Source organism: Pristis pectinata, chromosome 20 (genome assembly GCF_009764475.1).
Source record: "Pristis pectinata isolate sPriPec2 chromosome 20, sPriPec2.1.pri, whole genome shotgun sequence".
NCBI lineage: Eukaryota > Metazoa > Chordata > Chondrichthyes > Rhinopristiformes > Pristidae > Pristis > Pristis pectinata.
Window position 1 is genome coordinate 34747092 of NC_067424.1, and position 26390 is coordinate 34773481.

Here is a 26390-nt window from a genome sequence, read left to right on the forward strand (position 1 = left end):
GATGAATATTATATGAAGTCCTTTCTAAAGGCAGAATCTGGAAAATGGGTCACAATTACATACCACACCACGGAAAGTTGGAGGGATCAGCCCACAGTAGACAGGAATAAAACAGCTACACAATAATGCCTGTCAAGGAGGAGAAAAGGAAGAGTTTAAATTCAAACCAAAAATAATTTTTATGTAACATTTATTTCAAGTTAAATGACAATAAAAATATTCTATTTAATGTGTTACTGGATATTGTCATAGATAAATGTTCTAATATCGTTAAATATTTTTCAAATTAAAACCAAGAAAATCAGGATAAGGGCATTCAGGACAGGATTAGACCCTACGGAACAAATGGAAATCAAACAATAATCTGCAAGGTTTGAAATGGTATGTTCACACACACAGCCAGGATACAAAGGCTCTCTACAAATGTTGGTGCAGTAAATGTAGGGTAGGATGTGAAGGGGGGTGGGGGGAGATGGGTTGAGGGGAGGGGGAGATGGATGGAAGGGGAGTTGGATGAAGGGAAGGGGGGAAGATGGGTCGAGAGACAGGGAGAGATGGGTCAAGAGACAGGGGGAGATGGAGGGAGGTGGGGAAGTGAGCAGAGTGGTAGCAACTGGCTGGGGGTGATGGGGGGAACAAATAGCCAAGGGGAGGTGGGGGACTGAGCAGAGAGGAGAGATACCGAGCGCGAGTGGGGAGGTGGCACTCAGAGGAGGGCGAGAGTACGGGCAGAGAATAAGGGCCATGGTTTTTATATCATCGACTCCTGTTGTAACATGTACGCATGGATGTCAGATTTGATTAAAGCAATTCCGTGTTAAAATCTCTATTATGGCTATTGGTTCTCACACAGCAAACAAAAGGATACCAGTGCCCCAAGATGAATCCTCAGCTAAAGACAATATCTTCAGGGTTGGGCAAGGCAGATCACCAATAACGTAAATCAGAAATCAGGAAATATTCCCCGAGGAGAAACCCTGAAGTTATCTCATCGTATGTCGAAGGAGATGCAGCAGATTGTTACCTGGATAAGTTCCTCGTTGGAACTGAAGTCAGAGACTAAGACATTTTGTCCATCAGACGCCCGAGTCATGGAGATAACCAGCCTCCCACACGCAAGCTCATACGCATTCTCACAAAGAGTCTCCACCAGGCCCTTTCTTACAATTTGGAGTGGGTTAAATAAAGGATTCATCGGTCCAAGAAACCACCTTCTTGACTGTTTAGCAGCTCGTTTAATGCTCTGATAGAAATGATCTAGCATGGAGTCAAAAACAGACATGAGACAATGGACGACAGGAAACTGTCAGAGAAGTGTTACTATCACCAGGAGGATTCAACAATGTAAACAATGCAATTGGAAATTTGCATCATACTCATTTACAATTTGAAAAGAACCCAGCAAAATAATTTGAAGACACAAGAGACTGCAGATGCTGGAATCTGAAGCAATGCACAGAGGGCTGGAGGAACTCAGTGGGTCGGGCAGCATCTGTGGAAGGAAATGGACAGCGGAATGCAAATACCTTGGTTGCTTGCTGGGGCTAGACTGCGAGGCCTGGAGACGGAGCTGGAAGCCACGTGGGACGAGATGGCTGCGGGACCACATCTCCCAGCTTTTATCAAATTCCCAAACTTCTGGTAAGTGCTCCCCCTCCGTACCTTCCCCCTTTTTTCTTTTCTCTCCTCCTGATCCAACCAGCCCCCGTCACCCTCTGTTCCCCTCCTCCGCCCTCTCCACCTGCCCAGCACCCACACACTCCTCCCACCGGTTCCCCTCCCCACCTGAATTGGTGTTTGCAGAATATTAGCAGTAGACAAACTCGCACACACAAATGGCTGCACTTACTGTCTCCAAATTAAAGTCAAAGACGAGTTTATTGTTATGTGCACAAGTATGTGTATACACAGGTGCAATGAAAAACTTACTTGCAGCAGCATCACATAGTATCATCAGCAGCATTCACAAGAAAAACATAAATTAAAGTTAAATTATACGCAATTTTTACAAGAAAGAACAATTAGAACAAAAGAAAACAAAATCCATTTTAGTGCAAAGTGATCATACTGTTGGTAAACTGTAGTGATTAGGGTTGTGCAGCTTGGTTCAAGAACCGAATGGTTGAAGGGATGTAGCTGTTCTTGAACCTGGTGGTGTGGGACTTCTCTTAATCGTGAGGTGGTCAGAACTGCTCAAAGTACTCCAAATATTCTTTAACCAGGGCTTTGTACATCAGCAGCATGAGGTCTACATTCCAGTCTCTGGTTCCACCAGCTTTTATGCTTATTTTTTGCCTCTACCTATGGCATTTTAATGATCCAAAATGCTAATGCCTCCAGTGTTTTACGTGTTGGAGAGAGATCTATTCGATCCTTTTCTGTCCAAAGTAAAATAACTTCCTACATCATTTTTCTACATGGAAATGAATTAGCCTCAAGTTTCCATGTTCGCTCGATGCATTACAATCTCTTCACAACTGGTTAATTCTATCCACACTCCTTACAGTGCTGGCTATCTTTATGCCTTCAACAAAACTGAGTGCGCAGATATCCCTCTCAAAATCCATGTCATAAAGCAAATAGTTCCACCTTCAACGCAGACTCGAGGACCTTCACCAATCACAGCCTGCCGATTACGTCTACTCTTCCCGCTACTCATATGTTGCATACCACAGAATATCATGGGTCTTAGAACAACAACTGTATTCATGCAGCATTTAAAACACAGAAAATGCTCTAAGGTGATTCATATTTATTTCCTGACACAGAAGGACATTCAATCCACCTAGTCTATTCTGGCTCACAGAGCAATCCACTAAGTCCCGTTCTCCCACCCTGTAACTTGTTCTTCCCACATGCCCATCAACTCCCCCTGAGAGCCAAGAGCAAAATTTGACACATAGCTAATTAGGAGAAATAAACAAAAGCAGGGTCAGAGAGGTGGATTTTTTATGGAAGTGAAGTAGAAAGGTTTATCGCACAGAATTCCAGAGCTAAATGGCCTTGGTAACTGAAGGCACAGCTGCCAATAGAGGTTGATCAAGGAGCTGAGGTTGCAGGAGCAGGTCTCTTGGAAGCTGAAGGTGATAACTAGGAACGGAGGTGAGGGCTGGAGAAATTTGGGAAAATAGTCAAGTCGAGTTTATTGTCATATGCACAAGTACGGTGAGGTACAGGTACGATGGAAAAAACACATAGAACATAAATTGTACAAGACAGTGAAGAAAAAGACAGTGCAAAACAAGACATCAGTGCAAAAAAACATAATTAGAAACATGTCTCTGGTGGTGCCAGAGGTGGTCCGTAGTGTTCCATTGCTGAGGTAGGGTTAGAGTTGTGCAGTTTGGTTCAAGAACCCAACAGTCGTTCCTGAACCTGGTGCTGTGGACTTCAGGCTTCGGTACTATAACGATAAGAATGAGGGTTTCAACAATAGATGAGAGGAGGCAAAGCCATGAGGTAGAATAGACATTCTTAGTGAGTGCACTGATAGGTGGTCCAAAATTAAACTCAGTTTACAAGTAAGCTTCTAAACTGAGAGCTATGCATTCAGTGTAATTTGTCAACTCTCCCGAATTCTGTGACAATTATCATTGATGAACAACAGAATCTAAGATTCCTTTGATTGCGGGCTTGACTTTTCATGCACTTACACTGAAACAAAGTCACAAACACACTCTTGGTGATAGAATGCATCAGGACCAATTGACGAACAGTGTCGATCATCTCCACCTTTATACACTGACTTTTACAGCATCACACCATCATTCAACACTGGACCTGCACCAGGAACAGAAACTGGAGTTCAATAGCTGCATTTCTATTTTAGTGTTTGGATTAAGATCCTCCCTCTCAGAAGAGCAATTCTTTAAGTGGCCAGGGTTCAGGTAAAACCTTTAATCAACGACCCCTGATGAGCACAAGATGATGAGTGCTCCCTTTGTTATTATTGGACCCTGCAGCCAACATCTGCTCTTTGCTCAATACCTCACGCATTTTGTGGGATTTTGATGCATACAAACTGACCACCATGTTTCTTACATTAAATAGTGACAACATTTCAAAACTGGTTGTGCAGTGCTTTAGCATGGTCCAAGGTTGTGAAAGACAAGTCTTTCTTTGGACAGCAAGTTTCAGCAGATTATTTGACTGTTGGATACAATCCAAACTAATGCTCTCCCAAACTCTGCAATTCAAGTAAAACAATGAGTAACCTATTGGTCAGCACAAGATTCACGTGTCCTTCCCAGGTCGATGCATCCCCCATCCGTTATTACACTCTTCACATCCACACCACCAAGATCAACAAATGAACATAAGTAAAGGAATTAAACCTGGGACCTTCCTGGACTCGTGTAGACATCATGATAAGCACTTTCCACAATACAATTCCTTCATTAACACCAGCCCATTTTCTGCTGGTCAGGAACAAGCCAAGCACAGCCAGTGCCAAAAATACATACCAATGCAGTAATGTCAATGGCTTACCTAGATCAAGACCACAGACTACAGCAGCAGCGATGAGGGAGCCGGCAGAAGCTCCAAACACTCTCCGAGCCCCATGGACAACCTCAGGCACATTTTCCAACAAGCACTCCACCACGCCAACGTGATAAGCCACCAGAAACCCACTTCCAGAAAAGGACAGTGCCTGGGGTGGAAGTCTGCCATCGTCCATCTCATCTCCGACTCTCTCATCATCCCCTGTCCTGCTGGGCTCACACTGTGCATCTCCTTTCTGCAGGTAGACCTCCTGCTCATCCAGAAGCAGGTCTCCCTGTGCCTCAGGAGTAGAGTGCACCCGGGCAGCACACATCCTAGCCTGTGGTGCCCAACTTCCTGCATCCCTGTCCCACCCTCCCAAAAGATCTTCACCTCACAGTTTGGAACCCTCCTCTTCCTGAAACGCTTCTGTTGACTGGAAGGACTCTGGAATTCCCTCTCCCTTAGTCAGTACTCCAAAGGACTTTCCTCCTCCTTGTACAGCTGGAGTCCATCCTCCCTCTACTCCTGGAAGCCCATCTCCCACTTGCAAGGACCCTGATAACCCCTCTCCTCCAACCTGTACTCCAGGAGTGCCCTCTTCCCACTGCAAAGACTCCCAAACTCCCTCCTGATCCCTAATTCCAGAAAACCTATCTCCCCTTTGCTCAGTTCCCCAAACACCCTCACCTTGTTCCCCCTCACCTTGAAGCCCCTTATGCCAACGTTTGGGAGTTCCAACTCCCTGAGGTTTAAGACATGTTTCCAAGAGCCTTCTTTGCCTAAGCCGAACTCCCTGGGTCCCCTCTTGTTCCCTGGACGTAGATAGTGTTCACTCCCTCCTCATTTTCCTTACACAACTCATAGATGGAGCAATTACTTTCTTTACCAAATTCCACCTTTTAACACTGCTTTTCCGCACTTCCTCCCCTCAATAAATTTTCCTCTACAATCCTCTCTATTTTTGCCTGCTCACTGTCCCGTTAGGAGTCTCTGTCTCCCTCCTTTCTGCTCCTCAGTGGTCCTCTTCTCCTTCTCTCTTCCCCCCTCCTGCCGTTGAATGCCGACCAGTCTCCCACTCGATAGAGTGCCGGCGCTCTTATCGCTGAGCGCTCTGGGAGTTGTAGTCCCTACGCCCAGTGATGCACTACAATCCCTAGGATGCATCGCCAAGACAATAATAATCCCTTCTCAGACCTTGTTCTTAGTTTGTGGGTGACTGCGGGTTGAGTCATGTTCTTTCAGCTCTCCCTCTACCCCGGTAGCAGAGTGCTTCCAGGCAAGGACTTGAGTCAATGGTCCACCTTGGGTTGCATAGTGTAAGGTTTCGAGTTGCCTGGTGTTGTACTGTGCGTTCATGAATGTCTGCGGGTTGCACTGTGCAGAGCTTTGGGAGTGACCAGGTTGTGTTCAGTGGGATCTTGAGGATCTGCGGGTTGTCACTGTGAGGAGTTTGGTGCAATTTGGAGTGTAATATGGAGTTTTGCAGTAACTGTGTTGCAAGAGTGAAGATTTTTGTTTGGTTGTACAGTTGATTGTACGTCGTGGAATCTGAGGTCACGGTGCGTTGTTCTACGTGAAGTTTGAGGGGTATCTCCGGGTTGTACGCTGTGTGAAGGTTTGAGATGTCCACGTATCTCAGTATAGGGCTTTGGAGTGTCTAAAGGTCGCTCAGAGTGAGGTTTTGGAGTGTCAGTTGTGGGGTGTTTGAAGGTCGGCTGTGGGGAGTTTTGGGGGAGTTTGTCGGTGTCTCGAGTCCCACGGTGTGAGTTTGAGGGGTGACTACGTGTATTGTATGAAGTTTTGGGGTGCTCAAAGGTTATAAACTTAAGTGTTGCAGTGTCAGTGGGTTGTACAGTGTTGGGTGTTTGGTTGCCTTGTTCAGCGGAGTTTTAGGCTGTTGGGTGTCTGTGGGTTCTTCAAAGGGGGGGTTAGGGTGTCTGGGCTATAGGGTTGGGAGCGCTGGGGTGTATGTTTCAGATTGTGGGGTTTTGCGATGCTGGTATATCAGTGGGTTGCACCGTGTGGAATTTCATTTATCCACAGTGTTGGTCTATTACAGTGTGGAGTTTCCAGGTGTTCAAGGGTTGTACATTGGGCTTTGGAATGTTGCAGCATCTGTTGATCATACTTTTACAACCACAGGGATCTTGAAACTCCAAAAGGGGAGTTTTAAGTTATCTGTGGGTTGAACAGTGAGAGGTTTGGAGAAGACTGTGGTCTGTGTGGTTTTGGAGTTTTTGAATGCTGTAATTGAGTTTTGTCATGCCCCTGGACTTTGGAGCTGTTGTGGCATTAGTGACATTGAGCATTGTGAGGCTTAAAGGTGATGAGGTGTCTCTGGGTTATACCATGAGGAATTGTGGTGTATTGGGAAATGTAGTACTGGCCCAATATTGTGTCTGTGCATTTTAGATTGCAGAGCTTTGAAGTGTTGGGATGTATATGGGCCACATGGTGTCAGCTTTTGGGGTGTTTGTGGGTTATACAGGGTGGAGTTTGAGATGTTCATGGGTTGAATAGGGTGAGGTTTTGCTGTGTTGGAGTACGTGTCATACATACAATGTGGAGTTAGTTATGTCTGTGGGTTGAACTTTGGGTAGTGTTGGGGTGTCTGTCAGTTGTACTGTGGGTGTGGGTAGTTTTGGGGTGAGGAGTGCAGGAAAATAACAGTGTTCACCCACAAATATCCTTAATCTCCACATAATACACCTAAGGATGTTCCAACATCCTGAAACAAAATCCCACACTGTACAACCCATAAACACAGCCAAAACTCACATTTGTACAACCCATAGACACCTCAAATCCCACACTGTACAACCTATCGACACAGCCAAACCTCACAGTATACAACCCCTGGACATCTCAAATCCCACACTGTACAACTCACAGACACAGACAAATGTCACAGTGTACAACCCATGGACAGCTAAATCCCACACTGTACAAGATTAGCCAAGGTTTTGATGGATGGTGGAGCAGATCTGAGGAGCTACATAACCTCCCACTCCTATGACTTATCCTAACACCTTACACAGTGTAAACTACAGACACCCCAATACCCCAACCCTCCACACTGTATATCCAACAGAAACTACAACTACCCAGAACTCTATGATGTACAATCCACTAACACCCAAAACTCCCACAGGCACTCCAAAACCTCACACCGTACACCCAACAACTAAAATCCCACAGATGGCCATTGCCCCAAAATGTAAGAGACAAATTGGCCCCAAAACTTCATACTGTACAGCTCATAGACATCCCAACACACAAGTACTGAACAGTTCAACCCACAGACACCCCAAATCTTCACACTGTATAGTTCATGACCAGCCCAAAATTGCCAATTGTATAATCCACAAAGACCATCAATTCAAAACTCCAAGCTTCACCTAGTTTTGTATCATCAGCAGACATTGAAATGTGAGATTTGATCCCTCCACACAAGTTGATGATATAAATTGTGAACAGCTGGGGCCCAAGCACCGATCCCTGCAGTACCTACTATCTCAGCGTCAGACCTGAATGTCGTCCCGAAAACAATTTTCCCTTTCTATCCGCTGTAAATAACACAGTGCCACGAGGTCGATTTGACCAAATACCTTTATTAGCAGTGCACTGCTAGGAGAATTCTCTTCAGCACTCACTAAGAGTCGCTTCCCGAGTTCTCCCCGAACAAAGGGCAGACAGACATTTATACAGGAATTGTCACGCACATCCCATGCAAACGGCGCCGCCGGTTTCGGTCAAGCTATAGAGATCCTGAGACAGCTATCACACCTTTTGTCTTAGTATAATTGAGTTATAATCAAGGCTTTCAAAGGCAGGTATCACCGTTCATTGTTCAGACCAAGTCTTCACCTCGATGTTAATTACACTCAGTATCGCCACCGTCTGACATATCGGAATGGTTCGTTACCCGAAACAAAGGCAGTTAACATACTTAACATTCCAACCTAACTAGTGGGTCAGCAGCTTGCTAGTCCTTGACAAAGAAATATAAATGCATGTATATATATATAGTATTTGCCAGTTATAGGTATGGTTGCAATTCTTAACCCTTCACTTCCTCATGAAGACACACTTTGCTTTCTGTCTGTTGGTCACTTCTCAGTCCACACCTATTCCATGTTGACCATGGCCAGGAAAGCACACCAGCGCCTCTACTCACTTAGAAGGCTGAGGAAATTCAACATGTCCCTGCCAACCCTCACCAATTTTTATAGATGCACCACAGAAAGCACCCTATCTGGGTGCATCACAGCTTGGTATGGCAACTGCTCTGCCCAAGACCACAAGAAATTGCAAAGAGTTGTGGACACAGCTCAGCACATCACGAAAACCAGCCTCCGCTCCATGGACTCTGTCTGCACTTCTCGCTGCCTCGGTAAAGCAGCCAGCATAATCAAAGACCCCACCCACCCACCCCGGACATTCTCTCTTCTCCACCCTTCCTTTGGGCAGAAGATACAAAAGCTTGAAAACACGCACCAGCAGACTCAATGACAGCTTCTTTCCCACTGTTATAAGACTCTTGAACTGACCTCTTTTACAATAAAGATGAACTCTTGACCTCACAATCTACCTCATCATGGCCCTTGCACCTTATTATCTACCTGCACTGCACTTTCTCTGTAACTGTAACACTATATTCTGCATTCTGCTTTTGCTTTTCCCTTTGTACTACCTCAATGTACTGATGTTTTTAAATGATCTGTATGGATGGCATGCAAAACAAAGTTTTTCACTGTATCCCAGTACATGTGACAATAATAAACTAATTACCAATTTCCTGATCAACCAACCATATGCAAAGTCTTTGGAAAATCTAAATACACCACGGTAGTGTAGCGGTTAACGTAACGCTATTACAGTGCCCCCGGTTCAATTCCCGCCGCTGTCTGTAAGGAGTTTGTATGTTCTCCCCGTGTCTGTGTGGGTTTCCTCCGGGTGCTCCGGTTTCCTCCCACATTCCAAAGACGTACAGGTTTGGAGCTGTGGCATGTTATGTTGGCGCTGGAAGAGTGGCAACACTTGTGGGCTGCCCCCCAGCACATTCTCAGTAATGCAAAAAGACACATTTCACTGTGTGTTTGGATGTACGTGTGACTAATAAATAAATATCTATCTATCTATCCAATGGTTCATTCTTATCTACTCTATGGGTCATATCCTCAAGGAATTCCAGCAAAATGAGTCACTTCTGATTTTCCTTTCACAAAATCCATGCTCACTCTCCACAATCCTATTATTCTTTTCAAGTTGTTTTGTTATTACATCTTTCACTCTCGATTCTAGCATTTTGCCCGTCACTGACGTTTGTCTAACAGATCAGTAACACCTAGTTTGCTGCTCTTGTTCCTCTTGGTGAGAGAGGCTGTGGATAGAGAATTTCACATTCATAACAAGTGTTTTCCCTGGCCGTGCTGATCACAGACTTCTTCCTCTTACTCAAGTTTGGATGGAAAGTAATTTCTCAACATGTCCACTATTCATTGTTTTCATTGATAATATCACCATTATGTGTTTTGAAGGAACCCAGTTGCCACTTATCACAAAATTTTATAAAGACTCAGAAGGAGGCCCGAGGAGATTGCTCCCCTAGGTCCATGCTGGTTCCTAGGGGAGCAATCTCATCAGACACAATCCCCCTCTGCTCATTTCCCCGGTACCCCTGAAGCATATTCCCTCTTACATCATCCCATCGTGTCCCCTTTCATTCTGTTTGCCACTAAAGGGTAATTTGCGTTAGCCAATTAACTGATGATCTTTGGGACATGGGATGAAGCAGGAGGACCAGGAGAAAAGCCAGGTGGTCATAAGAACATGCAAACTCTTTATGGACATGACCCAAGATCAGGATTGAACCCAGGTTCATGCTTTGACTCTGTGCTGTTCATTGTAAAACTTTTACATTAACTTTAATATTCCTTGCAACTTTTTTTTTGTAGTTCGAATATACACTGCCCCCTAGTGTTGTTCTTTCTCTTCCAGTCTACATTGCTCTTTGCATTTTTATGTGTTTCTTCTTTTAGTATTTTGTTGTCCCTTCCCCCTTTGGTTGTCCATGGCTGATCTGTTTAGTTATCAGGGAGTTTTGCCCCTTCAGCTAGAATCTGGTTCTGGAGAACAGTAGATTGTCTTTGGAAAGTTTGCACTGATCCACTATAATTGTACCTATTAGATGATTTGCACAGTTTACCATGTGCAATCTCTGTATCTTCAAATGTTTATCCAACTTTCCTTAAACTAAATGGCCTCAGTTAATTCTTGTTATCCCAGAATGCTCGTTATAAACACATTTCTGCCACTCTTTCATCGAATCAGAATCAGGATTGGAATAGGGAAAAAAACTAGTGCCCCAAGAATTGCACCAAAAAGAGGAAGCAATGGGGGGGAGGGGGGGAAGCTTATTCTTTTTAGAGAACAAAAAAACCATGCCAGATTTGAGGTAAGCACAAATTCCCTTATTATCACTGACATATGTCATGAAATTTGTTGTTTTGTGACAGCAGTACAGTCCAAGACATAAAGACATAAAAACTACTAGGTTACAGAAATAAATAAATAGAGCACAAGAGCAATAACGAGGTAGTGTTCATGGGTTCATGGACCGTTCAGAAACCTGATGGCGGAGGGGAAGGAGCTGTTTTCGAAACACTGAGTGTGGGTCTTCAGGCTCCTGTATCTCCTTCCTGATGGTAGTAATGTAAGGAGAGCATGTCCCGGGTGGTGAGAGTCCTTAATAATGGATGCCACCTTCCTGAGGCACCTCCTCTTGAAGATGTCCTTGATGTCGGGGAGGGTTGTGCCCATAATGGAGCTGGCTGAGTCTACAACTCTCTGCAGCCTCTTTCGATCCCGCATGTTGGAGCCTCCATACCAGGTGGTGATGCAACCAGTCAGAACGCTCTCCACCATACATCTGTAGAAATTTGAAGGAGTCTTTGGTGATATATCAAATCTCCTCAAACTCCTAACGTAGTAGAGCTGCTGGCGTGCCTTCTTCATGAATGCATCAATGTGTTGGGCCCAGGATAAATCCTCTGAGATGTTGACGCTCCGGAACTTGAAGCAGCTCACCCTTTCCACCGCTGACCCTTCAATGAAGACTGGTGTGTGTTCTCCTGACTTCCCCCTCCTGAAGTCCACAATCAATTCCTTGGTCTCGCTGACGCTGAGTGCGAGGTTGTTGTTGCGACACCACACAACCAGCCGATCTATCTCACCCCTGTGAGAACTAAGTTGATGGACCCTCATTGCAGACCTCCCAGTTAGAGGAAATGCTCTTTCCCCAACCACTATCCAACTCCAACATAACATTTGAGTTGAATGATAAGCTTAATTAAGCTTCCCACTTTCAGTAAACATGCGCCTATCCAAAACCTGCTGTCTAAATTCCAACTCACACCGGGTCCCTTTAACCCACCTATCAGTACATGGTTACACACATCACTTCACAGTCCCACTACATTCTCAAGATGTAAATTAAAATTTTGGAATACCACGATGCACGCGTCTCTCCCTCTCTCTATAATCTCGCACCCTTTCAATCTCACAAATTGTATGTGTTCCTCCAATTCCTCCCTGTGCATTCCCAATCTTAATGGCACCACCTTGATGTTGGCTGCCTTGGCCCCAGGCTTTGGTATTTCCCAGATCTCTTCTGGTCCCCTTTTCTTCCTTTAAGTTTGACTGTGGCGACACTCGCGGGCTGCCCCCAGAACATTATGCAAAAGATGTATTTCACTGTGTGTTTTGATGTACATGTGACTAATAAAGATATAAATTTTCAAGGCTGAACCTGAGACATCCCTAACAATTGCAGTTTAAGTGGTCATTGTGGCTGAACCACTAAGGGGCGCTAATTAGCTTTAAACATTTACCTCAATTAATGGTAAAACAGGAGCAGGGAGGTGATGAGCCCGGACATCAAAGAAGAATGAAAATTAGTTGGTAGCAATAGTGAAGTTTGGCATTATCAATCCAGTTATTGACATACACCACATGTCTGCTGACGAGAGAAACAAAGGACTGCAGATGCTGGAATCTAGATGAAAAACACTATGATGCTGGAGGAACTCAGCAGGGCAGGCAGCATCTGTGGAGAAAAGCAGGCGGTCAACATTTTGGGTCAGGACCCTTCTTCAGGACTGGGCAGGACTCCATTTGTCCCCCAACAGCCCGTGTCTGCTGACACTTATTTTAATCTATAAGCAGTGTGTCCCGCATATGTGGAATGTTGTGCTTTTTAGTCATTACATCATTACCTTCATTACTGTTAAGGCAACATTAGCACCTTGAAGGGAGTTTCCAATAATCAGTAGGTTAGCTAAGGCACAGTAAGATTACAAGAATTAGTTCTTAGGCTATTTTGGATCTAATTTTGTGTAATGAGAAAGGGTTAATTGATGACCTGGAAGATGAAGGGGTTTATGGAACAGTGAGTGGCCAACAAAATGAAATAAAAATCCACAGTATTTTAGTTTCAGTCTGAAACTTGGGACTCGAATGTCAATAAAGCAAACTAAAAAGGAACGAGGTGTGAATTGGCTATTACAGATTGGGAAACTATACTAAAGATACCACAGTAAACAAACGGGTTATTGTAAGGATCGGTGCTGGGGCTCTAGCTGTTCTCAAGCAATATCAATGAGTGGATTAAGGGTAATTATTTCCAAATTTGCTGATGATACAAAGCTGGGTGGCTTCAAAGGAGAGGTTGGATGAGTAACTGAACAGGCAAGGACACAGGAGGTAGAATACCTTGTGGAAAAAAAGTAAGCTCATCCACTTCAGTAGAACAAAAAGAAAGGCAAAAATTATCCCTGCTAACCCTCATGTCTGTGGGATGTGGGAGAAAAGCCGGAGGAAACCCACGCGGTAACAGGGAGAACTTGCAAACTCAACACAGGCAGCACCCGAGGTCAGGATCGAACCCGGGTCACTGGGCCTGTGAGGCTCCACTGTGCCGCCCAAATGATTAGGTGGTCAGAAATTTTGTTAAAAAAGGTAGGATTCAAAAAGAATTTTATTGGAGGTGGAGAAGATTTGTGATGGAACTTCAGGGCTTAAGATCCTTCTGCTGAATGTGTGGCTACCATAGGAGATCAGTTACTATCCAGAGGCCAGAAATGAGAAGTGGGGATAATCTTGGAGTGTTGAGCTACTTCCATTAAGTATTGCTTTAATTTAAATAGTTTCATATCCGTTTTCAAATCACGCAATGATCTCGCCTTCCCTATGTGTGTAACCATCACCAGCTTTTCAAACATCCAAGATATCTGTGCTTTCCAATTCAGGGCTCTTGATCGACCACAGAGTTAATTGCAGCACCATTGACATCTGTGCTTTGAGCTTGGAAACTCCCTTCCAAATCAACTCTGCCTCCCACCTCTCTTTCCACCAAAACTCCCTAATAGTCTACCGCTTTCACCAAGCTTTTGACATCTTCTCGTTTCCTTTTGTGGGTGTGTCAAAAAATACAATGGGCTGATTTGCCTCCTGTTATAATTGTGGTTTCCAAAATTTTGTTTTAATGCATTTAGTTTTAAATTTTGGAGACACAAGAGACTGCAGATGCTGGAATCTGGAGCAAAACTGCTGGAAGAACTCAGAGGGTCAGACAGCATCCGTGGAGGCAAGGGGAATGGTTGACATTTTGAGTTGAGACCCTGCATCAGGACTAGTTTTAAATTCTCCCTTCCATCTGCTCCGAAAATCTCTGATGCCTTCATTGGGCTAACTGTACCACAAATGCACAGGAGGTTGCCCAAGTATTTATTATTAATATATGACCCTTGGCGGTCTGTGAATATCAGCAGCTATTTGACTGCTGAAGGCCTTGCACTCAAGCATAACCCTAACTCCTTTCCAGTGATGAAGGAGGGTGAAACCAGTCCAACTGCCTTGGTCACCATCTCACATTATTTCAAATCATATACGCACTGTGGTGTAGCGGTTAGTGTGACGCTATTACAGCGCCAGTGACCTGGGTTCAATTCTGACCACTGTCTGTAAGGAGGCTGTACGTTCTCTCCGTGTCTGCGTGAGTGTCCTCTGGGTGCTCCGGTTTCTTCCCACATTTAAAAAGACGTACGGGTTAGGAAGTTGTGGGCATGCTATGTTGGCACCGGAAGCGTGGCGACACTTGCGGGCTGCCCCCGGAACACTCTACTCAAAAGATGCATTTCGCTGTGTGTTTCGATGTACATGTGACTAATAAAGATATCTCATCTAATCTGTCTATCTTATCTTATATGCAATGTGGTGACTGCATGCAAAGCCAACATTTATTGTCCATCCCTAATCGTCCCGGGAAGATGGTGGCAAGGTGGTGACCTCAGCCACTACAGACTGACTGATGAAGAGGTTCTCCCAGTGATGTTGGATGGCAAGTTCAATACTTAGACCCACTACGATGGAGGAAAAATGATCTATTACCATCATAATAGTGCTCGACTTCCGAATGGCAGATGTCACGAGATTGCGCAGTGATTGCTGCAGTATGCATTTAATGGATGGTAGAAGCTGCTGCAAGAGTGCACTGGTGCTGAAGTGAATGAATGCTTAGCATAGAGGATCAGCTGTCAACTAAGTAGGCTGCTTTGTCCTGGTTGGCGCTGAGTTTCTTCTGAGTCACTGGAGTTGCACTCATCGAGGTATCTATCATACTTCAGACTTGTAGATGGTAGAGAGGTTTTAGAGAATCAGTTGCAACAGAATACCTGGTCTTTGACTTGTCCTCCTTATTCTAGTGACACAAAATTTATACGCTGGCTCAGATTTCTTGTCAATGTTGTCCCTTACCCAGCCCCTCCCCAACTCCCACACCAAGATTTAGATGGTGGTGAACTCAGCAATGGTAATGCCTTTAAAAAACAAGGGAAAGGATTAAGACTCTGGTAAGTACAAGTCATTGCCCTGCATTTGTAAGGTCCAAACGTTCTTTGTCACTAATCAACCAATGCCTGCTTGTTGTCTGTGTCCTGCTGCTTGTAGGAATGGATTCGTGGAATTAAAGAATCGTACAGCACAAAAACGAGCCCTTTTGACCCATCTTACCCTTGCCGACTGTGATGTTTATCTACGCTAATCCCATTTGCCCACATTAGGCCCATATCCCTCCACATCCTTCCTATCTAAGTACCTGTCCAAATGCCTTTTAAAGTATGTAATTGTTTAGATTTACATCCCAGTCCAGATGAAGGGTCTAGACCTGAAAAGCTCCCCCCCCTGCACTTTTTGTGTTGATGTGTAATTGTATCTGCCTCTAGCACCTCTTCTGGCAGCTCATTCCAAATAACCACCACTGTTCAAACCTGTGGCCTCTAGTTGCAGAATCCCCTGCCCTGGTAAAAAGACTCTGACTAACTATCTGATATATGACCCTCAAAACTTTATTAAACTCTATAAGGTCACCCCTCAGCCTCCTACATTCCAGTGAAAACAAACCCAGCCTGTCCAATCTCACATAACTACAGCCCTCCATTGCAGGCAACATTCTGATGAATCTCTTCTGCATTCTCTCTATTGCTACCACATCCTTCCTGTAGTGTGGTGTCCAGAACTTTACTCAGTATTCCAAATGCAGTCTAACCAATGTGTTGTACAGTTGCAAAATGACGTCCCAACCGTTATACTCAATATCTTGGTCTTTGAGGGAAAGCATACTAAATGCCTTCTTCATTAAACTATCCACCTGTGTTGCCACTTTCAGCGAGTTATGGACTTGCACCCCAAGGTCCCTCTGTACATCAGTGCTCCTAAGATCCTTGCCATTTACTCTACCAGAATTTGACTTCCCAAAGTGCCTTGCCTCCTACTTGTCTTGATTAAGTTCTGCCCAACTTTCCAGCTGATTTTTGTCTCACTGTATCCCTAGACAACCTTCTTCACTATCTAATACTCCAGCAATTTTTGTCGTCTGCAAACTTACTAATCAGACCATCTAAATTCTCATCCAAATCATTTATATAAATTACAAACAAAGTTTCCAGCACTGATCCCTGCAGTACACCAACTGCTACAGACTTCCAGTCAGAGAAACACCCATCCACCAGTACCATCTCCCTCCTATCAAGCCAATTTTGGATCCATTTTGCCAACATGCTTCAGATCCTTTGTGCCTTAACCTTCTGGACCAGCCTTCTATCCAAGACCTTGTCAAAAGCTTTACTGAAGTCCATGTAAACCATTGCTCCAGAACATCAGTATACTTTAACCTCTCTCAAACCTCCACTTACATCTCCCTGATGAATACCATTTCGGACCTTGCTCACATTCCCTAGCTCTACACATAGATTGTCCCTGAGGGGACCCTCTCTTTCCTTCACTATTCTCTTGCTTCTGATATACTTATAAAAGGTTTAAGGATTCTCCTTAATCCTACTTGCTTGATTGATTACCTGAGGGATTGCAAATAGAATTGAACACTATCCAATCATCAGCAGATATCCTGCTCCTTATCTTATGAGGAAGGGAATGTTATTGTTGAAGCAGCTGATGATTATTACGATTTGGTTATTGGCCTTGAGGGTGCAAGGCCTGACTTCAACTGACAGAGAGCTTTTGTCATGATGTTTTTGAGCAGTTTTCCTTGGATTCCTTGATGCCACACGTGATCAGATGCTCGTATTATTTCACTAATTCTCTCCTCACTTCTGGAATTCATATATTTTGTCCATGATTCGACCTCAAGGCTGTGATGAAGTCTAGAACCAATTCATCCTGGCCAAAGTTAAAATGACTATCAATCAGCAGTCTATTGGTGGGTAAGTGCTGCTTGATAGCACTGTCAGTGATTAGTTCCAGCACTTTGCTAATGACTGGGAGCAGACTGAGGAGGTGGTGAATAATTGGTTTGTATTTGTTCTGCCTTTCTGTGGGAGGAAGAATCTTGTGCAATCTTCCACGTTGTCAGGGAGATGTCAGTGTTGTAACTATTCTGGAAGAGATTGGCTAAAGGTGAACTAATTTTCGAGCACAATCTTCAGCATTACAGCCAGTATGTTGTCAGATCTGATGGTCTACGTAATGTCAAGTGCTTTCTGCTTTTCCTTAGTATCATTTAATAGAATAAATCAAATAGGCTGGAGACCAGCTAGCGGGTAGTGAGGATCTCGGTGGGAGCTGGGCCAGAATGTGAACTTGGCTGAAGGTGGCTGTAAAGCCTCAGCTTTATTATTGGTGTTCAAATGCTGGGCATGGTGATCTTATTCTTGGAGTTTTCTCGTCCTCCCATTAATCTACTTAATTGTTCACAGATAAATTAAAATCAAATTTGTTGGAAATCTGAGGGATGGAATTGATCGTAATAAGTAGTTTTGACCTTTCACCTGACACCTTTGGGCATTAAAATTAGATACCTTCATTAGTCACGTGTACATCGAAACACACAGTGAAATGCACCTTTTGCGTAGGGTGTTCTGGGGGCAGCCCACAAGTGTCGCCACGCTTCCGGCGCCAATGTAGCACGTCCACAACTTCCTAACCTGTACGTCTTTGGAATGTGGGAGGAAACCGGAGCACCCGGAGGGGTCCTGAATCAATCCTGGGAACTCTCAAGGCTACTCCCTGCCAACATATTAGCACCATGCCACGCCTTTGGTGCACCTGTGCTGCTGGTTGGGTGGGAGATACTCGGGAACTGGGAAGGACAAGTCTGGGACACGAGATGAAAGTTATGATTCTGTGAGTACAAGTCTTTGTTTGTTGCTGCATCAACCTGTTGTTTGACTAGGCCATGGGACATTCCTCTGAAGTTTGGCACACCTTCTAGATGTCCATAAGTTCATAGGCCTGATTGGGCTGTACGTGCCATAATCATATCCAAATACAATGCCTTTGTCAGAGGGAGGCAGTGCATCCTCTTTACTCTTGTTGCATTTTGGTGCAGGGTTTGACATAGTTGACTGGGGGACGTGGTAGTCTATTTGAAAAGGTAATATAGATTCAGCCATGTTGCTTTGGGTCTAGAGTCCTATTTAAACAGGATTAGGCAATGGCTACAGGCTTACTTCCCTACAGGACATGAGTAAACCAGATGGGTTTTAGGACGTTCAGTGCTTTTCTGATCACTATGACTGTGGGGTTTTTTAAATTCTCAAATTAGTCAATTAACCTTTTTAAATTTTCCATCACTGCTGCAGTGGGATTCAAACTCGTTTCCAGAAAATTAATCTTAGCCACTAGGTGACTGACCTAAAGACATAACAATTGTTGCCAAGAATACGATCAGTTGGCTTTACACAGACCAGAGACTGACCCCGAGTCCCTTCTACAGGCAGTTCCCAGGTTACGAATTCCTGACTTATGGACACCTGTACATATGAACAAGCTCCCATAATATTAGTAAATTCAAAGGTCCAACATATATTCGTTCCTATGAACGCCAGAACTGTTTCCTCTCTCACTCCACTTTTAGTAATTCTGCTTTCTTATCAGTCTTCTGTACTTTTGATGCTATTCATGACAATGCCGTGGAGGTATAGTTACCATATTGAGTGATTTTGTATATCTTCTGACTCATGGATGTCTGTAAAAATCGAACCTGTTCATGACCAGGGGGATGGCCTGTATTCTGTGTGCTTCAGTTACACAAGAAGCAGTGGCTTTATGTGTTGGCTTTTTGCTTGATTAATCCCATCACCTGACTCTTGGTCTTGACATGGAATCGCTTCATGATGCAACACTTGTTGGTCATATTTCTGCTAGATAAATCACAGCTCCTGTCTGTGGGATTTCCACACCCTGCTTCTGCATGCTACCTGACTCACTGATTTCCTCCAACGATTTGTCTGTTGCTCAGATTTCAGCATCTGCAGTCTCTTTTTCTCCATGTTTCTCTTACAAGCCTTTGTTAATTGTTGGGTGCTGTTTGTCAGTCAACAGCCTTCTTCTGATCTTTAAAAAATAAAACATGAAAATGTTTCAAGGTGATGAGAAACATGTCAGCTTTTTCCTTAATTTTGTTCTGAATTGCTTGCAGCAATGAATGACAAATTAACCCTTCATTCTATGAGGTTGTGGAGGGTAGATTATTGGAACTATTTAAAGAGAAGGTAGATAATTTTTTGAGGGCTGTGGAGAATTGGCACAAAAGAGGAGTTGAGTGCTGGGGCAGATCAACCACATTGAATGGGAGAGCAGGCTTGAGGGGCCGGGTGGTCTATTCCCGCTGCTATTTTCTGGTGTTCTTGTGTCCTGGGGATTGCAGGATATTGCTAAGGTGTCCGTCACTCAACACTAAGACTTGCATGTAAGAAAAAGGAGAGCTGCTGGAATCCGTAGTATCATCCCCTCCCAAGTCAGGAAAGGCTAGACAATAAATGCTCAGTGAAAATGCTGGATTCAGCTTTGCTACCCTCAGGGCTTTTGTGGCAGGCATCGTCAATCAGTGTGACAACTCACGAAGCTAGCTCTCATCTCCTGGGTGGAGCAGACAGCTGGTCGGAGGTAGGGGTTAGCACCTGTGTGCTTTTCTTTGTGGAATGCTGCCAATTACCTCTGGCTGACAGCTCTTCTCAGTTGCAACAGTGAGCAGTTCGAGGTCAGTGAGTTTACCTTAGTTTCGTCCCAAGTTGGAATGTTTGCTTGGGGGGTTGAATAGTTTTAAAACAGTAGATGATTTATGTTCTCTAAATTAATTTATGAAATATAAGAAGCAGCAATTGATTCGTGTGAAATAAGCAAGTGATTAAGTAATGCTCAGTACAACATCTGAAAATGATTAAATTACAATTGTTTATAAAGAGTTACTATATCTTTTCTAAGAAGCAAGACTTTTCAATGTGATATCCTTTTTGCAAAACCTTGTTGACATTGCTTGATAGACTTGATTTATTTTTCTCAATGCCCTGCCTTAATGTTCCTCTCTGAAAATGTTATGCTAACCAGCTTGTAGTTTCCTGCCTTTTGCCTCCCTCCCTTTTCCAAATAAAGGAGTTGTATTTGCTGTTTTCAAATCCAATGGAACCTTCCCTGAATCTAGAGAATTTTGGAAAGTTAAAAATAATGTGCAAACCGTCCCACTAACCACTTCCTTTAAGACCCGAGGAAAAAGTCCTTTAGGATCTGGGGACTTGTCAGCTCGGGATTTGCGGGCGATTTAAAAGTCGAAGGTTCGCCTTCAAGTTTTCTTTCCAGCGACGAGAGAGCGGAGATTGCCGGAAAATAACGAGGTTTTTTTTTCTCTTTCTAGCGTTCGGGACAGCGGCGAGTGACTGCGCAGGCGCGTGACGTCACCCGGAAGCGCGCGTGCGATTTAAAAGTCGAAGGTTCGCCTTCAAGTTTTCTTTCCAGCGACGAGAGAGCGGAGATTGCCGGAAAATAACGAGGTTTTTTTTTTCTCTTTCTAGCGTTCGGGACAGCGGCGAGTGACTGCGCAGGCGCGTGACGTCACCCGGAAGCGCGCGGGCGATTTAAAAGTCGAAGGTTCGCCTTCAAGTTTTCTTTCCAGCGACGAGAGAGCGGAGATTGCCGGAAAATAACGAGGTTTTTTTTTCTCTTTCTAGCGTTCGGGACAGCGGCGAGTGACTGCGCAGGCGCGTGACGTCACCCGGAAGCGCGCGGGCGATTTAAAAGTCGAAGGTTCGCCTTCAAGTTTTCTTTCCAGCGACGAGAGAGCGGAGATTGCCGGAAAATAACGAGGTTTTTTTTTCTCTTTCTAGCGTTCGGGACAGCGGCGAGTGACTGCGCAGGCGCGTGACGTCACCCGGAAGCGCGCGGGCGATTTAAAAGTCGAAGGTTCGCCTTCAAGTTTTCTTTCCAGCGACGAGAGAGCGGAGATTGCCGGAAAATAACGAGGTTTTTTTTCTCTTTCTAGCGTTCGGGACAGCGGCGAGTGACTGCGCAGGCGCGTGACGTCACCCGGAAGCGCGCGGGCGATTTAAAAGTCGAAGGTTCGCCTTCAAGTTTTCTTTCCAGCGACGAGAGAGCGGAGATTGCCGGAAAATAACGAGGTTTTTTTTCTCTTTCTAGCGTTCGGGACAGCGGCGAGTGACTGCGCAGGCGCGTGACGTCTCCCGGAAGCGCGCGGGCGATTTAAAAGTCGAAGGTTCGCCTTCAAGTTTTCTTTCCAGCGACGAGAGAGCGGAGATTGCCGGAAAATAACGAGGTTTTTTTTTCTCTTTCTAGCGTTCGGGACAGCGGCGAGTGACTGCGCAGGCGCGTGACGTCACCCGGAAGCGCGCGGGCGATTTAAAAGTCGAAGGTTCGCCTTCAAGTTTTCTTTCCAGCGACGAGAGAGCGGAGATTGCCGGAAAATAACGAGGTTTTTTTTCTCTTTCTAGCGTTCGGGACAGCGGCGAGTGACTGCGCAGGCGCGTGACGTCACCCGGAAGCGCGCGGGCGATTTAAAAAGCAGACGAGCATATCTAGCGGGCAGCGTCGGAGCGGGCAGCTGAGTGTGAGGGAGCAGAGTGGGTTGGGCTTTGGCTCAACGGGCTTCGGCGAGAGCGGGTAAGAGGCGAGATTATAGAGAGGGGTGAGTTATTAGTTTAGTTTAGTGTTGAGCTCAGTGATATTCAGCAGTATGCATCTGGGATTAGTATTGTGTTTGGAGTGTCAGATGTGGGGCCCCTGGGAGACGACCAGACTCCCTGATAACTACATCTGCGCAAAGTGCACCGAGATGCGGCTCCTCAAGGAACGGATTGAGAGTCTGGAGCAGCAGCTGGATGACCTTCGGTTGGTTAGGGAGAGCGAGCAGGAGATAGACAGGAGTTATAAAGATTATGTAGACAGCACCTCAGTGGCAGTCCCCCTCAAAAACCGATATCTCATTTTAGATTCGGTTGGAGAGGATGACTTCATAGAGGAAGACCTCAGCAGCCAGGACCTTGGCACCGTGTCTGATACTGTGGTCCAGCAGAGGAAGAGACATGCAGTGGTCCAGCAGAGGAAGAGACATGCAGTGGTTATTGGGGATTCGATAGTAAGGGGTACGGATAGCAGATTCTGCGATAGCGATAATGAGTCTCGGATGGTGTGTTGCCTCCCTGGTGCCAGGGTACGGGATATCACAGACCGTGTCGAGAATATTCTGAGGGGGGAGGGTGAGCAGCCAGAAATCTTGGTACATGTAGGTACCAATGATGTAGGTAGGAAAAGAGAAGAGGTCCTGAAGGAGGAATACAAGGCATTAGGGAGAAGGTTGAAAAGTAGGACCTCAAGGGTAGTAATCTCAGGACTACTACCCGTGTCGCGTATCAATGACAGGAAGAATAGAAAGCTCTGGCAGTTAAATGCGTGGCTGAGTGACTGGTGCAAGGGGCAGGGCTTCAGATTCTTGGATACCTGGGACCTTTTTTGGGGGAGGCAAGACCTATTTGCTAAGGATGGGTTGCATCTAAACTCCAAAGGGTCCAATATCCTGGCGGGAATGTTTAATTTAGTTGTAGGGGAGGGTTTAAACTGATCTGGCAGGGGGATGGTAACCAGGATGCTAGGTTACAAGATGCTAAGGTGAGGGAGAAAGTGTATAGAAACGAATCCATTGAGGATGGCAAGAATGACAGGCAGGTGATAAGTCAGGATAATTTACTGAATAATAGAAGTACAACAAATCCGGATGTTAGGATACAGAATGTTAGGATCGGGGATGAGGATGTTCGGATACCGAATGTTAGGATAGGGGATGAGGTCTACACGAACATGTCTAAGATAGTAGGTAGCGAAGATAGTAAGAAGGATGGACAGGTAGAAAGTCAGGATAATCTGCTGATCAATAGAGGTACAATAAAATCAATAGCAGATACCAGTCTAAACATACTATATTTAAATGCACGTAGCATCAGGAATAAAGTAGATGACCTAGTGGCACAACTACAGGTTAATAAATATGACATCGTTGCAATCACTGAGTCGTGGCTTCATGATGGATGTGATTGGGAACTGAATGTCAAGGGGTATACAGTATATAGGAAGGATAGGAGGGTAGGCAGAGGGGGAGGTGTGGCCATGATGGTTAGTAGCGATATAAAATCAATAGAAAGGAAGGACATTGGGTCAGAGGAGGTGGAATCCTTATGGGTGGAGCTGAGAAATAGCAAGGGTAAAAGAACAATAATAGCAGTCATATATAGGCCCCCGAACAGCAGTCAGGAAGTGGACCATAAGTTGCAGATTGAGATAGAAAAAGCATGTCAGAGTGACAATGTGAAGATAATTATGGGGGATTTTAACATGAAGGTGGACTGGGAAATGCAGCAAGGCGGTAGTACTCAGGAGAGTGAGTTTGTGGAATGTCTAAGGGATGTTTTTCTGGAGCAACTTATTGAGGAGCCCACCAGGGGATCGGCTGTTTTGGATTGGGTGCTGTGTAGTGAACCCGAGGTGATTAGGGAACTAAAGGTAAAGGAACCACTGGGAACAAGTGATCACAATATGATTGAGTTTAGTTTCAAGTTTGAGAAGGAGAAGCTGATAACTGGTGTATCGATATTTCAGTGGAATAAGGGAAATTACAAAGGTATGAGAGATGAGTTGGCCCAAATTGATTGGAGGAGTAAGTTAGCTGGAGGGACGGCAGAGGAAAAATGGAAGAAATTTCTACAGGAAATAAGGACAATGCAGGACAGATATATTCCAAGAAAAAAGAAGGTTTTGAATGGAAAAAAGGCACAGATGTGGATAACGAGGGAGGTGAAGGATAAAATAAAAGCAAAAGGGGCGGCGTACAAAGTAGCAAAAATTAGTGGGAAAACAGAAGATTGGAACGATTTTAAAAATCTGCAGAGAGAAACTAAGAAGGTCATTAGGAAAGCAAAGATGAGTTACGAAAGGAAGCTGGCGGACAACATTCGGAAGGATTCTAAGAGTTTTTTTAAATACATAAGGAATAAAAGAGAGACACGGGTTGACATAGGACCAATTGATAACGGTGCAGGAGGTATTATAATGGATGATAGTGAGATGGCAAGGGAATTGAATGAATATTTTGCATCGGTCTTCACCGTGGAGGACATAAGCAATGTGCCCATTAGTCAGGAGTCTCACGAATTGGAGCTGAGTTCAATTGAGATTAATAGGGAGAAGGTGCTTGGAAAACTAAAGGGGCTTAAGGCTGATAAGTCTCCCGGACCGGATGAGGTGCATCCCCGGGTTCTGAAGGAGGTGGCTGTGGAGATAGCGGAGGCGTTGGCGATTATTTTTCAGGAATCGATAGATTCTGGCATGGTTCCGGAGGACTGGAGGGTAGCGAATGTAGTTCCGTTATATAAGAAAGGTGGGAGGCAGCACAAAGGCAATTACAGACCTATTAGTCTGACGTCAGTGGTGGGAAAATTATTGGAGTCTATCCTCAAGGAGGAGGTTACCGAATACCTAGAGGCGCAAGGCAAGATAGGACCTAGTCAACATGGTTTTGTGAAGGGGAGGTCCTGTCTGACCAACCTATTGGAGTTTTTTGAAGAAATCACAGGTAGGGTGGATAAGGGAGAGGCGGTAGATGTTGTGTATTTAGACTTTCAAAAGGCCTTTGATAAGGTGCCTCACAAGAGACTGATTAATAAGATGAGAGGTCATGGAATTATGGGCAGGGTAGCAAAATGGGTGGAGAATTGGCTGGTTGGCAGGAAGCAAAGGGTGGAAATAAAAGGATCTCGTTCTGGTTGGTTACCGGTTACTAGTGGTGTGCCGCAAGGGTCGGTGTTGGGGCCTCTCCTTTTTACCTTGTACATCAATGATTTGGATGATGGAATAAATGGTTGTGTGGCTAAGTTTGCGGATGACACCAAGATAAGTGGAGGAGTAGGGAGCATAGAGGAAATAGAAAGAATGCAGAGGGACCTAGACAGTTTAGGAGAATGGGCAAGAAAATGGCAGATGAGATTCAATGTTGAGAAATGTGCAGTTGTACACTTTGGAAGTAGAAATAAGCAGGTAGATTATTATCTAGAAGGAGAGAAGATTGATAGTGCGGTAGTACAAAGGGACTTGGGGGTACTTATACAAGATACCTTAAAAGTTAACCACCAGGTTGGATCGGTGGTTAAGAAAGCGAATGCTATGTTGGCATTCATCTCGAGAGGTATAGTGTATAAAAGTAAGGAAGTGTTGATGAGGCTCTACGGGGCGCTAGTGAGGCCTCATTTGGAATACTGTGCGCAGTTTTGGGCCCCGCATCTTAGGAAGGATGTGCTGACGTTGGAGAGGGTTCAGAGGAGATTTACGAGAATGATTCCAGGAATGAAAGGGCTTAAGTACGATGAGCGTTTGTCGGCTCTTGGACTGTACTCGCTGGAGTACAGAAGGATGAGAGGGGACCTCGTAGCGACATTTAAAATGTTGACAGGTAAGGATAGAGTAGATGTGGCTAGGCTGTTTCCCTTGGTGGGCGTGTCCAGGACCAGAGGGCACAATCTTAGAATTAGAGGGTACAGTTTCAAGACAGAGATGAGGAGAAGTTTCTTTACCCAGAGGGTGGTGAAATTGTGGAACTCCTTGCCACGCACAGCAGTGGAGGCCAGATCAGTGGGGGTGTTCAAGGAGGAGATAGACAGATATCTAAATAGTCAGGGTATCAAGGGATATGGGGATAAGGCTGGCAAATGGGATTAGAATAGTTTTTTTTTTCTCTCTCTTTTTTTCCCACCCCATTTCTTTTTCCCTTTTCCTTGGAGCAGACTCGATGGGCCGAATGGCCTGCTTCTGCTCCCTTATCTTGTGATCTTGTGATCTTGTGATCTTGTGAACTTCCCTGGTGATTCCTGAGTTTCTCCCTCACTCCTGAGTTATAGCTGTAGTGCACGCACTGATGCAAAGTATCTGCTTAATTCATCGGCAATCTTATTTCCATCGTTAAATCCCAAGGCTCGCTTTCGATAGCACCAACACTCACTTTAACTTTTTTCTTTTTTTAAAAATCATTTTTCACGGTGCTGCTTCACTGAGGATTG

At 44.8% G+C, this 26390-nt stretch overlaps 1 protein-coding gene across 1 annotated transcript in view; it reads right to left on the reverse strand.

Annotated features, from left to right (window-relative positions):
- LOC127581052 (omega-hydroxyceramide transacylase-like) overlaps positions 1 to 4816 on the reverse strand; it is a 30266-nt gene extending 25450 nt beyond the window's left edge. The window contains exons 1-3 of the mRNA XM_052035111.1: positions 4470 to 4816; positions 1025 to 1241; positions 64 to 129 (exon numbers count right to left, since the gene is read on the reverse strand). Of these exons, the coding sequence (XP_051891071.1) occupies positions 64 to 129; positions 1025 to 1241; positions 4470 to 4816 (630 nt within the window). The remainder of the gene's footprint in view (positions 1 to 63; positions 130 to 1024; positions 1242 to 4469) is intronic.
- Positions 4817 to 26390: the final 21574 nt, after the last annotated feature.